The sequence below is a fragment of the Macrobrachium nipponense genome, chromosome 4, assembly GCF_015104395.2.
Source record: "Macrobrachium nipponense isolate FS-2020 chromosome 4, ASM1510439v2, whole genome shotgun sequence".
In the NCBI taxonomy this organism is placed as follows: domain Eukaryota; kingdom Metazoa; phylum Arthropoda; class Malacostraca; order Decapoda; family Palaemonidae; genus Macrobrachium; species Macrobrachium nipponense.
Window position 1 is genome coordinate 129,335,316 of NC_061100.1, and position 15,000 is coordinate 129,350,315.

The 15,000-nt window shown below is 34.9% G+C and overlaps 1 protein-coding gene across 1 annotated transcript in view; it reads left to right on the plus strand.

Annotated features, from left to right (window-relative positions):
- Nucleotides 1–14,153, plus strand: part of LOC135211500 (golgin subfamily B member 1-like) — a 28,365-nt gene extending 14,212 nt beyond the window's left edge. The window contains exons 2-3 of the mRNA XM_064244806.1: nt 11,868–12,019; nt 12,151–14,153. Coding sequence (XP_064100876.1) covers nt 11,868–12,019; nt 12,151–14,153 — 2,155 coding nt within the window. The remainder of the gene's footprint in view (nt 1–11,867; nt 12,020–12,150) is intronic.
- Nucleotides 14,154–15,000: the final 847 nt, after the last annotated feature.

A 15,000-nucleotide genomic window follows, 5' to 3' on the forward strand; every position in this document is an offset into this window, starting at 1 on the left:
TTTATTGTTGGGTGTGTCTCTGATCTTGTCTTACGGGGGTCGGTAGAAAATTACGTTTGCTTTGTGAATTGCTTTCTCAATTATATGGTCAGGATACTTTAAAGACGAAAGTTGCTTGCGAATTAGTTCAAATTCTTTTTCCAGGAATTCTGGGGAACAAATTCGTGATAGCTAAAGTAGTGAATGTATGAAAGTGAGATCGTTGGTTTTCTGTATATGATAAATTTGTATTCTGTCGTATCTCTGATTATTAAAACATCAAATAAAGGAATTTTGTTGTCTGTTTCCCATTCAACTTTAAATTTGATGCTGGGCACTAATGCGTTTAATTTTGAGAGGAATTCATTAAAATTGCCCCACCTATTATCCCAAAATGTTAGGATATCATCCACATATCTCATCCACAGCATGTTTTTGGGTTTTATTGCATTTATTACTGTAGTTTCAAAAGTATTCCATGTACAGATTGGCTAAAACAGGACTTAAAGGACTACCCATACTACACCCGAATTTTTGCTTGTAGAATGATTCCCCGAATGAAAATACGTTATTAGATGCACATAAGTCAACTAACTTTATTATTTTGTCAAGCGCCAATGGGAAATGATCTGAATAGGGGGGTAATTTTTCCCTTAAAAACTGAAGAACGTCCTGTACTGGTACTTTTGTGAATAGGGAGTCTACATTGTGAAGTAGTATATGTGCTTCTGTGAATTTGTGACAAAAATCTTCCGAATGTTTAATGTGACTGGGAGAATAAGTGCCTAAAAAAGGGGAAAGGAGGCCAGATAACCATTTAGAAATTTTGTAATTGAAAGCTCCGGCGCATGAAACGATGGGTCTGAATGGAAGATTGTCTTTGTGAGTGTTGGGAAGGCCATAAAAGTAGGGTAATTTAGGATTAATTACTTTAAATTTCTCTAATAGTTCAATACTTTTTTTGTCTTGGCCAATTAATCTTACTTTCCAAAAATATTCTGTGGGAACGTTTTGGAGGGGATTTTTCGTCAGTTTTTCGTGTTTGTGTCGCTAAGGAGCTGGTTGATTTTGTCGAGGTAGAAGTCTTTGTCCATTATTACGATTTTGCCGTCTTTGTCGGATCTACTTATCATAAATTTAAGTTTCTTTTGGTCCAACAATGTGTGTAGTTTACTGGAATGTTTTCTTCACCACAAAAATAACTTGCAATGCAAAAGGCATACCTTTCATTGATTTAACTTTCTACGAATGTAAATTTGTTTGAGATAATGTGAGGTCTTACTAATATCCTAGATTTGAGAAAAGTTTCTATTAATGTCAAACAACTAGCTAATGAGAGGTATTGCTAATATGTTGCAATCTTAAATTTAGATTAATTTGGTACAGTTCTAAGAACCACCAACAATGCATACGTAGATAAAGACCAAAAAATCTGTTACCTCTCCTCATTCAAGTGTCAATAAAGCTTTAAAATATAAAATTTTTTTACTAAGGCATTGAAGTATAAAAAGAGGTGAATGAAAGGGAGAAAATTAACATAATTCAATTGGTAAAACAGGAGACCTGGTCATTCCTTGATAAATTTATGCTTTGCTTTCAACTGAAGTCTTGTAAGTGGTTAAAATGATCCGTTATCTAAATTTGAGTAAAAAAAAAAAGTTAGCAATTAGAATTGAGTAACAGTTAGCCATTCGAATTACGTAACTACACACAAGCTCCTGGAACCCCTCCCATGGTTCTATGGTTGGTATCCGCAGAGCACTTAACATTGCCTGGAAGGCCAAAGTCTTGTTGGTGATAGACCAATCAAGCCATTTGAGATTATGGCGATCGTCGGAGTTGTTCCCGTTATTGAATTATTGCCTCTAGAATTTTTAAATGCCGTCTAATCCTGTTAATTTGTTTGGGGTTGGAGCTAAATTTGAGATTGCTAGAATAGACACTGTGTAGTTAATGCTTAGTCATTTAACGCCATTGCTTGAGTAGGTCTACTAGGGTTTAAATCCTGAGCTGCTGGGAGTGTAACACTTAAGTTGAGCAATGAGCACAAATTAAAAAATTACATAAGCCTATCGTAGGTCATTGCCAAATCTCAAAATCGTAGTTTTGAGTCCCTTCAGAAATGGCTTGGATAAACTTAACATTATTACGCTGTAAAATGACGCAGGATCATTTGTGTGGAAATAGACTACAGTTTTAAATATGACCCAGTTTAGGTTTAGTTACAGAAAGAGTTGTGGTGAATAGGTGACGCTTAACCCTTTCCGGTCTTGGGGCTTCTGGGAGAAGCCAGCCATCCCTCTTATACTATAGTCGATTTTTTTAAACCTGGCAAACTTGCACTTAACTTGCACTTAGCTGCTTGTCGCTGATTGGATGAATGTCGTGTTGTCCGAATCTCTCTGTTTTGTTTTCACACTGTTTCATAATTGTGATTATACGGCCATAGATTGAGATAAGAGCCAAATTATGTAATGTTATGTAAATGCCTGTTGTAATAAACTTAAGTATTAAGAAGTTACATACCAAATTATTATATAATAGTTAACAGTTATGAAACAGAACTCTCCAAAGCTGTAGACTTGAAATATGTTTCAAACGCATGAACTTTAAAGTTTAAATTTCTAGCTAGATTTTTAGTGCAATGGTTGTTAGAAAAAAAAAACATATTTATTGTAAATTGCTGATGTTGTATAACATCTAAGAACAAAATACTATCGTAGAAATGTAAGCTTGTCAGAAAATTTGGGGTGGAGGAGTTGTGGGAGGAACAACCTCGGGGTTGACAGAAAGTTGACGTACTCTCAGCGGGAGGTTTAAATGGAGGTTGTGGTGTTCTTGTCTTCATAAAATAATAAAGATGTTTATATATCATAATGTTCATTTTTTGCATTTCAAAAGTACTGCTCACAGAATGTCATTAATGTTTTAGGATATGTATAAAGTTGCTGTTGCTGTTGCTGTCGCCTTAATGATTTCTTTCATTGTCTTGTAGGGTCCTGTGAAGTGAAATATTGAAAAACATTCATTATTATATTACAGCACTGACTGGTAAGCCTACTGCCAGCAGCATGTATATGCTTGGTGTATGAAGTGCCTTCATCTCTGCTTTGTTCCATATCGTCTCTTGTCGCCATGGGCGAAAAAGGTGAAATCGACGAATGTGAGCCAACTGCTCGATAGCCGATTCTAAGCCGATTGATGGTGGTGGAGTGTGCAGACGACAACTCGCCGGCTGTTCATTTTTCAACTCCTCCACCCCAGTTGTTTCGGCAAGCTTACATTTTATACAATAGTATTTTGTTCTTAGGCGTTATACAACCTTCAGCAATGTACAATAAATACGTTTTGCTTTTTTCCAAAACACCAATGGCACGATTGCACTAAAAATCTAGCCAGAAATTTAAACATTAAAGGTCATGTGTTTGAAACATATTTCAAGTCTACAGCTTCGAAGAGTGCTGTTTCATAACTGTTAACTATTATATAATAATTTAGTATGTAACTTCTTAAAATACTTAAGTTTATTACAACAGGTATTTACATAACATTACATAATTTGGCTCTTATCTCAATCTATGGCCGTATAATCACAATTATGAAACAGTGTGAAAACAAAACAGAGAGATTCGGACAACACGACATTCATCCAATCAGCGACAAGCAGCTAAGTGCAAGTTTGCCAGGTTTAAAAAAATCGACTATAGGTATCGAGGGCTGCTGACAGAAGCCCACCCCAACACCGTGCATATCTTTGTAATAACTCAATATAGCGTCCTCAAAATTGATCCAATCCATAGTCGGTTTTCTCTACTTGCCGCGTATAAATTAAAGAAAATCTGGCGAGATCACCTCATTTCGCCCGCGAGTTTCCCAGGTGAAGTCGCCTCTCGCTACTTCTAACTGGCTTCATTTCCTCACGTGTTTGTAACACTGTCACCAAGTCGCCCGACATCCCTAAATTTGACTAAGGAAGTAATTAGTGCTCTTCCTTCACATTCGATATATAATTTTTCTGTCTCTGACGAACAATATTTTCACTGCAATCCATTTTTCTAAAAAGTATAAAAAAAATCAGTCGGCATAAGATAGGTAGCTGCGTTCAATCTCGTGATGAAATCGAAAACATTTCCTCTCCGTACATCAAAATGATGCCGATTAGTAAATTACCAATAAATCATTTGTAATTTTCCAGAAATAAATCCTTTATCAAAGCTCTTATATATATAGTAATGTTATTCAATGTAAAACGAAAATGCAGAAAACTGCAAGTTTACTGAGAGAACCATAAAATATAAATCTAAAACAATCCCAATGATTTGGCGACGATTGTAATGGTCCAGGTATATTTACAACCAGTGTGCGAACCTCTCTTTGCCTTGCATATACCCATCCTGCCTACCCCGCTGACCCGGCCAACAAGGTTTCGTTAGTAAATATGGGAGACAGAGAGAGGTATAGATGTACGTACATCTGTGGAGTTTATGCACACAAACATACAAACACGGGCGCGCGCGTACATGCGCACGCTCACATTTTTAAATGAGTGTGTGTATATACGTTTGTTTATCTGGTGTATGTATATATGTGCGTCTGCATCATATGTATATGCTTACGTACTCGACATGTAGGGCAAAAGTGTACACACTGTATAAACGAGTCAGGTTTATGGGAAAATGAATAGGGTTACATCGGTCAAAAGACTATGAACAATTGGCACTTGCCATGCATAGCTGAATATATTTTATTGGTAACGTGTGTACAGACATATTATATTTACAAATTATATGAAACTTGTGTAATTAAGTACTTATTATAAATATAGTTTTATACGTAATAGTTTTTACATAGTAAAAGGAAAGATGTGAGTATGAAATCAGTAGAGCCATTGGTAATTGTCTCATGCCCATCTTCAACACGTAGTAGAGAATTCCTTAAGTAATAGAGGGGGGGGCGACATTCTGACCATATCAAGGTCAGTGTTTTAATATATATATATATATATAATATATATATATATATATATATATATATATATATTAATATCAGCCTTTTCTGAAGACGCCTTTGTCAAAAAACGTTTTTGCGCACATCTGAATTATTGTATATCTTGTCATTTGTTCTTCAGACAAGACATCGACTGCCGTGATGAAAATGACGATTTTTATGATAACGAAGTTATGGATAAGATGTGAAACGTCTCATCCATTCCTATTGCTTGACGAAAATGAAAGTGTCATCCAGTGACAAGATGCACACTCCATCCAATTATTCTAATTCATTGCCGACTAGTTGCCGAAGTTCATTTTATTTTCGTAATGTATAAAAGACATAACCGAAAGAAACGCATACAACATAAAACGTCACTGTAAGGTCTGGAAGTAATATTATATATATATATATATATATATATATATATATATATAGTGTGTGTGTGTGTGTGTGTGTGTGTGTGTGTAAAGAAAGGTATAAGCCACGAAGGAACGTGAAACACTGGGGTAGCTTATAACTTTATTTATGTATTTATCACGTTCCAAATTATGGTGATTCAGTTATACATATATATATATATATATATATATATATATATATATATTATATATATATATATATATAATATGTGTGTGTGTGTGTGTGTGTGTGTGTGTGTGTGTGTGTTGCGTGATTAGGTCTGTAGGTCTGTGAGTGAATGTTTGTGGGTGTGTAGGTATCTTTAGACAAAGAGAAATGGAATGCATGCCGCAATAGATTAGAAAAATTTTCAGCTATTCGTTTTGATGATTCGGTAATAAATTATAGCAGTATTACTTCCAGACCTTTTAGTGACCTTTTATGTTGTATACGCTTCTTTCGGTTATGTCTTTTATACATTACGAAAATAAAATGAACTTCGTGCCAACTAGTCGGCAATGAATTGGAATAATTGGATGGAGTGTGCATCTCGTCACTGGATGACACTTTCATTTTCGTCAAGCAATAGGAATGGGATGAGACGTTGCTCATCTTATCCATAACTTCATTATCATAAAAATCGTCATTTTCATCACGGCAGTCGATGTCTTGTCTGAAGAACAAATGACAAGATATTCCAAAATTTCAGGTGATGTGCGCAAAAGCTCTCGATGAACTATTAATTTGTGTTTCTTCAATTCGTTATTTTCAAAATAGAATATTAACTAATGTGTACATATATATATATATATACTATATATATATATATATATATATATATATATATATGTATATATCATATAGTATATATACATACATATAAAATATATGATAAATATAATACCAATATATATATATATATATATATATATATATATATATATATATATATATATATATATATATGTGTGTGTGTGTGTGTGTGTGTGTGTGTATGTATTTATGTATATATATATATATATATATATATATATATATATATACAATAGTTAATAATCTGTGTTGAACATAACGAAATGAAGTAACATGCAAATAAATAGTTCACGAGAATCTGGAAGACTCAAGACTACTGGGAAATGACAGCAGGATTCTAGGGAATACTCACTCTGATTAGGAACCGGAACTCCTAGTGGTCTAAATTAACCTTTATAATCCCATCTGGAATTTGGGTGCGCCTGTTATCATGTAGTCTTGAGCATAGAATAAGGGAGAGAGGTACAGTCACTTTGGTTGCGGGGGTAGTTGTGGGGTATTTCCGTGACAGGCCTGGAGGCCAGGGTGGGAGCAGTCAAGGCAAGTACTACCTTGGGAAACTCTAAGTACTTTGGGTCGAAGGGATTAGGCCTGTAAGTGTCCGATGTCCTTTTCACTCTGTTATCTTGTATACGTTTGGTGTTATTTTGAATTCATATAGGTCACTGTACTACACACACAAAATCGTGGATCGATAATGTTTGGCTTTCTAATATACAATAGAAACCTTAAATTAATATGCTTGACAGGACTTAAAAAAATATTCATTAGCATTTGACCTGGCATTTATTTACAAAGGCTTATTTATAATTTTACAATACATTATTTAATAAACTAACATAGATAGACATAGATAACACATAATCGTATCTGGCTTCATAATGGAAATGAAAAATACTTAGTAAAAGTAAAAAAAAAAACATTTTTTAAAATTTTCATAGCATTATTTAGTTAATTTATGCATCTTTTTCTTTTTTTGCCTACTTGATAAAATTTGGGTATTCAGAGCTCTCATCTTAAAAAACATCAGACATCTGACAAAAAACAATATTACTTTGAAAGGCAAGGATACACAATTATTCAATATGGCGTGCCAAGTCGCATAATACTCCATTGTCTGGTCTCAGTGTATTTTCTCCATTGTATGTTTGAAACATTTTTTCCATTACCTTTAATTTTTCAAAAACTCAGCTCTTGGTTCCGTTAATTTATCATCATGTCGCTCTACTGCACTAATCCAGGTACCTTTCACTTTTTTAAGTTTACATCCTAAGAACTGGTAATCGGGAAATTTAGATGCCATATAACCTCCAACATATCGAAGGCCCTCTTCGTCTGCAACATTCTCTAAAGTTCTTTCATGAAATTAATTTTCAAAGTTTTCTGAGTCGTCCTCTGGCATCTTCTCATCTTCGCTAGAGGCAAACACCATTGCAGAAATCATAAGCTCTCTTTCAAGATCAGTTTCATTTGAATCATTATTTTCACAACTTTTCTCTTGACTGAACATTTCTTCCGACATATTTGAAGAAGGGCTTTACGTGTCTGTAGCCCGCAGTTTATTGACGCTGAAATTAAAACTATTTATGATATTGCATTGAAACTTAAATACCCAAGGACTTTTGTAGATGTGGCATGGAAAAGAGCTAGAAAAACATTTTATTCAACTAATGACAAACTTGAATTTAGTAAGCATAACATTCTAAAATTACCTTATGATAAAAGGTTTTTAGATATTCCTAGAATTTTAAAGCTTTTTAACATAAATGTTGTTTTCAGTAATATTAATGTCAAGAGTTTAGTAATCAAAAATTCTCCTAAAGATCTTCCAGGCTGCATATATGAAATTCCTTGCAAAAAGTGTGATAAAGTCTATTACGGACAGACCGGCAAATCTCTTTTACAGCGTCTCAAGCAACATCAATATTCTGTGAGAACTGGGCAAATATCGAATGCATTATTTGTACATATGAGAGATTTAGACCATCCTATTAACTGGAGTCAAGCAAGAGCCTTAGTCCCATGTAATGACACAGTTAAAAGGAATATCATTGAATCTTGCTTTATCAAATCAAATAATAGAAATGTTCTAAATTTAAGTCTTGGTTTATTTAAACTTGATGCTTTCATAATGAAAAAAGTTGTAGATAAATATAAGCAACAAAATTAATATATTCAGTTTTTACATGTTTTTGACTGTAAAGATACTTTGTAATTTCGGTTAGGGTCAGAATCTGTTTAAGTTTGTGACCGTGTGATATCCGATAATCCTGGATTATCCCTTTTAGTTTTTACCCTTTTGATAATTAACCATCTGGTATTCCTGATCTTGTTTGTACCTGAGGCCTTCCTCTCCAATTGTACTTTAGTAGCTCCTTGACGATGTCTGAATAAAGACGAAAGCGCTTGGATTTCTGACTATCATTTTCCCGTGATATTCGCTTATTTATGAAGTCACGTGCATCTACTGTGATTTTTTAAGCATATATATATATATATATATATGGATTTTGATAATCTAAATAATAATAATGATTTTAACATAACTAAGGCAAGACAGTTATATTTTGGCATTGACAAACAATTTACAAGTAAATTCCATATAATCATTTAATTTAAAACGAAGCTAAACTTATTCCAGTAGAAATGGTGTGAAATTCCTGGAAGCATGGAAGTACACGATTCTACTGTATATTCAGGCTAAATGTAGGGATCGAGCTGTCGTCACTTATTGTTTTCATAAATTCGGCAACGGACAGCAGAAAGGGTTTCATCCACAGCGAGCATATTCACTTACAAAATGCGGTGATCTTATAAGCCTATAATCGCTCTCCATAATCGGCCAACAGGATACGCTAATCCTCTCTGCTGTTCTGCTAGGTCAAGTAGGGAACAAACAATAAATAATTGGAGTTTACTTTCGCTGTGTTTATGTATACTCCCTGAATAATGAAAAAGAATAATCGTTCACATGACAATATACTTCACTGATACTTTCAGTACAGGTGGCTTTATTCCATACGTACTTCTAAGGTATCCTCCACAAAAAAATATTTTTTTCTATTTTACTGATATTTGTTTTGGAACCAAGCAAGGATTCATCTTTCATTTACAGTAATTATCATCTACGTATATCATTGCAATATTATTTGCACACTTCATGAATATATTTATCCAGGATGTAATCCGATTATCTTATTCAATTCTTTGTGTTTATTTGTTTTACTTATCAGAGCACAAAAAAAAAAAAAATGTTTACAAAACGTTTGCTTAATTTGCTATAATGAATTTTCACAGAAAACCGAACTTTTATGCCATAAAAATAATTATGAGTTTTTCTGGGACGTTTTCATCTGTGACTTTATTTCCTGGATTCGTTATTGTGAACTGAACTGAACTACACAAAAATTGCTTGACTTCCTGCTCCCCATCTTTGTTTATTGCCGGATCTGTGATAAACAGCAATTTGTCTTTTCTAACTTACTATGGTAGTAACATCGTTTGTTACTGAAGCAGTTTAAACCGTTGAATGCTGACACTGGCCAAGCCCTCCACTGGAGCCTGTGTAAGAAACATCAGCTACCTTGCAGTAATAAGGAGTGATAGAAAACGATCAGGCAAAGATCCTCTGGGACTATGGTATCAGAACAGATAGGGTGATACGTGCAAATAGACCAGACGTGACGTTGATTGACAAAATCAAGAAGAAAGTATCACTCATTGATGTCGCAATACCATGGGACACAAGAGTTGAAGAGAAAGCGAGGGAAAAAATGGATAAGTATCAAGATCTGAAAATAGAAATGAGAAGGATATGGGATATGCCAGTAGAAATTGTACCAATAATCATAGGAACACTAGGCACGATCCCAAGATCCCTGAAAAGGAATCTAGAAAAACTAGAGGTTGAAGTAGCTCCAGGACTCATGCAGAAGAGTGTGATCCTAGAAACGGCGCACATAGTAAGAAAAGTGATGGACTCCTAAGGAGGCAGGATGCAACCCGGACCCCCACACTATAAATACCACCGAGTCGAATTGGAGGACTGTGATAAAGCAAAAAAAAAAAAAAAAATAAATAAATAATAAATAATAATAATAATAATAATAATAATAATAATAATAATAATAATAATAATAATAATAATAATAATAATAATAATAAGGTATAGTCTCTGAAAATATAGTGTACGGGTATATATATATCATATATATATATATATATATATATATATATATATATATATATATATATATATATATATATATATATATATATGACAGCCATTATTATTATTATTATTATTAATATTATTATTATTATTATTATTATTATTATTATTATTATTCATTATTATTATTATTATTATTATTATTATTATTATTATTATTATTATTATTATTATTATTATTATTATGTCCAGTCTTCTCTCTCTCTCTTTCTCGCTCTGTCTACTTATATACATATATGCGTACATACATACACACGCACACACACATATAAATATATATATATATATATATATATATATATATATATATATATTATTACAATTATTATTATTATCATCATCTCTCTCTCTCTCTCTCTCTCTCTCTCTCTCTCTCTCTCTCTCTCTCTCTCTCTCTCTCTATATATATATATATATATATATATATATATATATATATATATATATTATATATATATATATATATATATATATATATATATATATATATATATATATATATATATATATAATATAATAATAATAATAATAATATAATAATAATAATAATAATAATAATAATAATAATAATAATAATAATAATAATAATAATAATAATAATAATAATAATAATAATAATAATAATGTTTTAGAGGGTCCACAATAATTCAAAGTGTTAAAAGTCCGTGTATAATTATTAAGACTTTACAGAAAGCTTTCGAACCTTTCCCTGGGTTCATCTTCAGTCCAAATGAACAATAAGTTACAACAAGTGCAGAGGTAAATTTAAAAACAAGAGTCGTTGAAGGTCGTTGACAACGACTCTTGTGTTTAAATTTACTTCTGTACTTGTTGTATCTTATTGTTCATTTGGACTGAAGATGAACCCAGGGAAGGGTTCGAAAGCTTTCTGTAAAGTCTCAATAATTATACGCGGACTTTTAACACTTTTTATTATTGTGGACCCTCTACACATCATATATACTCTCGCGATAGAGAGTCTTTCCCTAATAATAATAATGTTAAGAAATTCTGTCTCGTGAAAACAAATTGTTACATATTAAAGTTACACTGATGAAGAACACCGTTCAGGTGTTCGAAAGTCTTTGTTCTATTTTTACATAGAAATGCACACACACACACATACACACACACACACACACACATATATATATATATATATATACATATATATATATATATATATATATATATATATATATATATATATATATATAATGATTGTATTAATAAAAATATAATTAAGGCGTCAAGAATACTGATCCACAATACTAAATTGAACGTAAATAAACTTGAGGAGAAAAGAAAAAAGAAAGAAAGAAATTTGCTTCAGAAAATCCGAGGAGAAATAATATTGGACTGGAAAAACTGAGATTAATAATTTCAGTTGAGGTAAAGTTTAAAGGGAGAAGACGATAATCGTCTCCTACGAGAATTCCTACGTCGGGATAAGGACTTCATCAGTCAGAAGCTCCGGGAGCGAGAATCCTTCTTCATCCAAACTAGAAGAAGAAGAAGAAGAAGAATTTCCCGGAGCCGAGCCGGGAGCGAAGCGCTTGGAGGCCCGAGCTGGAGGAGCCTTCCTTGGATTGAAGGAGCCACTCGGTAGTTTCAGAAAATAGGACTAGTGACGTCTGACGTATTTGGCATAACATTTACCATGTTGTTTGCTATATTTATCGCTGCATTTTGCGCACTTATGTTAGTTGCCTGTGGATTGTTTAACTCAATTGTAGAGGACCTGATGATGCTTTATTTGGCTGAAGGACCTTTGAGTGGACTACAGGATTTAAACTTTATAGCTGAGGAACCTGTTGTTCCTGAAATTATTGTTGATGAACTGGACAACTTTTGGACGCCCGGCAGGGCCGTTGCCATCACTTGTATGAGTGTGGCCTTGTTGGCTGGCCTGGCGGTGGCTGTTTACCGGAGATGTCGACGACTAGGAAATTACATTCACGAACTGGAAGAAGACCTGAAAATGGAACGAACCGAGGTGGCCAGACTGAGAGATCGTCTGGAAACTCAAGAAGAAGGAAACTTGAAGAAGGAGGAACGCCTGGACGAGATGATCCATGACATCCAGTTGATGGAACTCCAGCGAGGACGTCTGGACACCGAGAAGATGATGTTGGAAGACGTTCTGGAAAAGAGTAAGATCAAGGAATCTGAAATGAAACGTCTCTTGAACGAAGCAAAGGAACAGATAGAGTTTCTACAAAATCAAATTGTAGACAAAGATCTTCTGATAGAACGGAATGTGCTAGAAAGAAAAGAAATGGAAAATCGACTGGAAGAAGAGGCGAAATCTAGAGGCAGAGACATCCAGATTCTGGAAAAAGAGAGGAATCTTTTCCAGGAGAAGATGGAAAGCGCTCTGAAGGAAGGAACAGAACTGGCCTCGCGATTAAAGGAAGCTGAAGCCACCAATCAAGTGTTGGCTTCAGCGAACGAAGGCTTCAACAGGGCAAATGCCCAAATGCGAGACACTCTGGAAAAGAAAGAGAAGGAGGTCGACCAGCTGGAAAATTTGAAGGAAGTCTCTGCACAAGAAATGGCCTGTCTGCAAAAGAGGAATGGAGATCTCAAGAAGGAAATCGAAAAGAATCAGGATGAAAAGGAGAAGAACAGAGTTTTGAACGACGAAGTTCAGCAATTGAGAAACTGGGTTGCTGAACTAGGAGGTCAAAACGTTAAGATGGAGGAGGAACTGGCCAGTAAAGAAATAGAGATAAATTCACTGAAGGATTCTTTACAAAATGGAGAAGCAGAGAATACAATTTTGAAAGAAGAAGTTCAGCAGATGAGAACTTGGGTAGCTGAACTAGGTGGCCAGAATGCCAAGATGGAGGAGGAACTGGCAGGTAACGAACAGGAAATAAAGTTGCTAAAGAATTCCCTAGAAAATAGAGAAGGAGAGAACCAAATTTTGAAAGGAGAGGTTCAGCAGATGAGAAACTGGGTAGCTGAACTGGGCGGTCAAAACACTAAGCTGGAGGAAGAATTGGCCGATAAAGAACTGAAGATAAAATCACTGAAGAAATCCCTAGAAAATGGAGAAGGAGAGACACGAATCTTGAAAAAAGAAGTTCAGCAAATGAGAACTTGGGTAGCTGAACTAGGTGGCCAGAATGCCAAGATGGAGGAGGAATTGGCCAGTAACGACCAGGAAATAAATTCACTAGAGGATTCTTTAGAGAATGAAAAGAAGAGGAACAGAAGTTTGATTGAAGAAGTTCAGCAGATGAGAAATTGTGAAGCTGAACTAGGAGGCAAAAAGGCCAAGTTGGAAGAAGAGTTACTTCATAAAGAACAGAAAATAAATTCACTGAAGAATTATTTAGAAAATGGAGAAGAGACCAACAGAATTCTGAGAGCAGAAGCTCAGCTGATAAGAAATTGGGCAACTGAAGTTGAAAGTGAAAAGGCTGAAATAAAGATAGAGTTAGTTGAGAGGGACAAAGAAATAACTCTTTTGAAAAACTGTTTAGAAAATGAAGGAGAAAATAACAGAATTTTGAAAGAGGAATTTGAGCAGATGAAGGCGTGGCTGGCTGAATTGGAAGGTATAAATTTAGATATTAAAAGTGAAGTGAACCAAAAGGATAAAATGATAAAGTCCATGGAGAATGCTCTAGAGAACGAAAAGGAGAGAAATAAAGTGTTAAAGAAAAAGTTGTTGAAGCAAGTTGAAAGACTTGATCAAATCATAGCATTCACCGGAACCATGGACAAATAATTCAGCCGAGGATGACAAAAAAGGGTCACTCACAACCTTTCTCCAAAGTTGGAGACTGTGAAACTGTCAAGTGATGCAAGATGGAAGGAATGAACATGAAAGGTGATGGACGCTGCTGTGCCGTGTTCCAGAGGAGCTGTGATCTTCTTGGCCCATTCGATGGGCTTGACTGCAGGATGGGTGTTCATTGCTGCTCCCCCCAGCAGCAACCAGCGATGGGAGGTCCCCCCACCTCCCACACACCCATCCTACAATCAACCTCATCGACTGGGCCAAGAAGATCGCAATGCCTCTGGAACATGGTGCAGCATCATTCAAAATCTTTCACATGGGCTCTTCATCAGGCATCCTTGACGATTCTCTTGTCTCCCTGATGGAAGCAGGATGAATAACTCTCAGGATGAGAGCCAACAGCTCTTTGGAGGAAGGAGGATTAGCTCTCACAATGAGAGCCAACAGCTCTTTGGAGGAAGGAGGATCAGCTCTCACAATGAGAGCCAACAGCTGTTCAGAGGGGCACAGGAGCTGCCCCCCCTCTCCTGCTGCATGATACCCTCTGGAATGGGTATCAAACCATATCACATATCTGAGAGAGAAGCAACCTCTGGCGCAGCGTAAAACCCCGTAAGTTAATGCCTTCTACTCCATATATGAATTGGATTATGCACTGCAAGTTCCATCTTTTGTATATACCACAGTGGCAACCTCTGGCTCGGCATAAACACCCGTAAGTTAATGCCATTGTATATATGCAAAATATGGGTCATGCATTGTATAATGGATTGAATACTTTCATATACTACTGTGGCAACCTCTGGCGCGGCGTAAAAACCCGTAAGTTAATGCC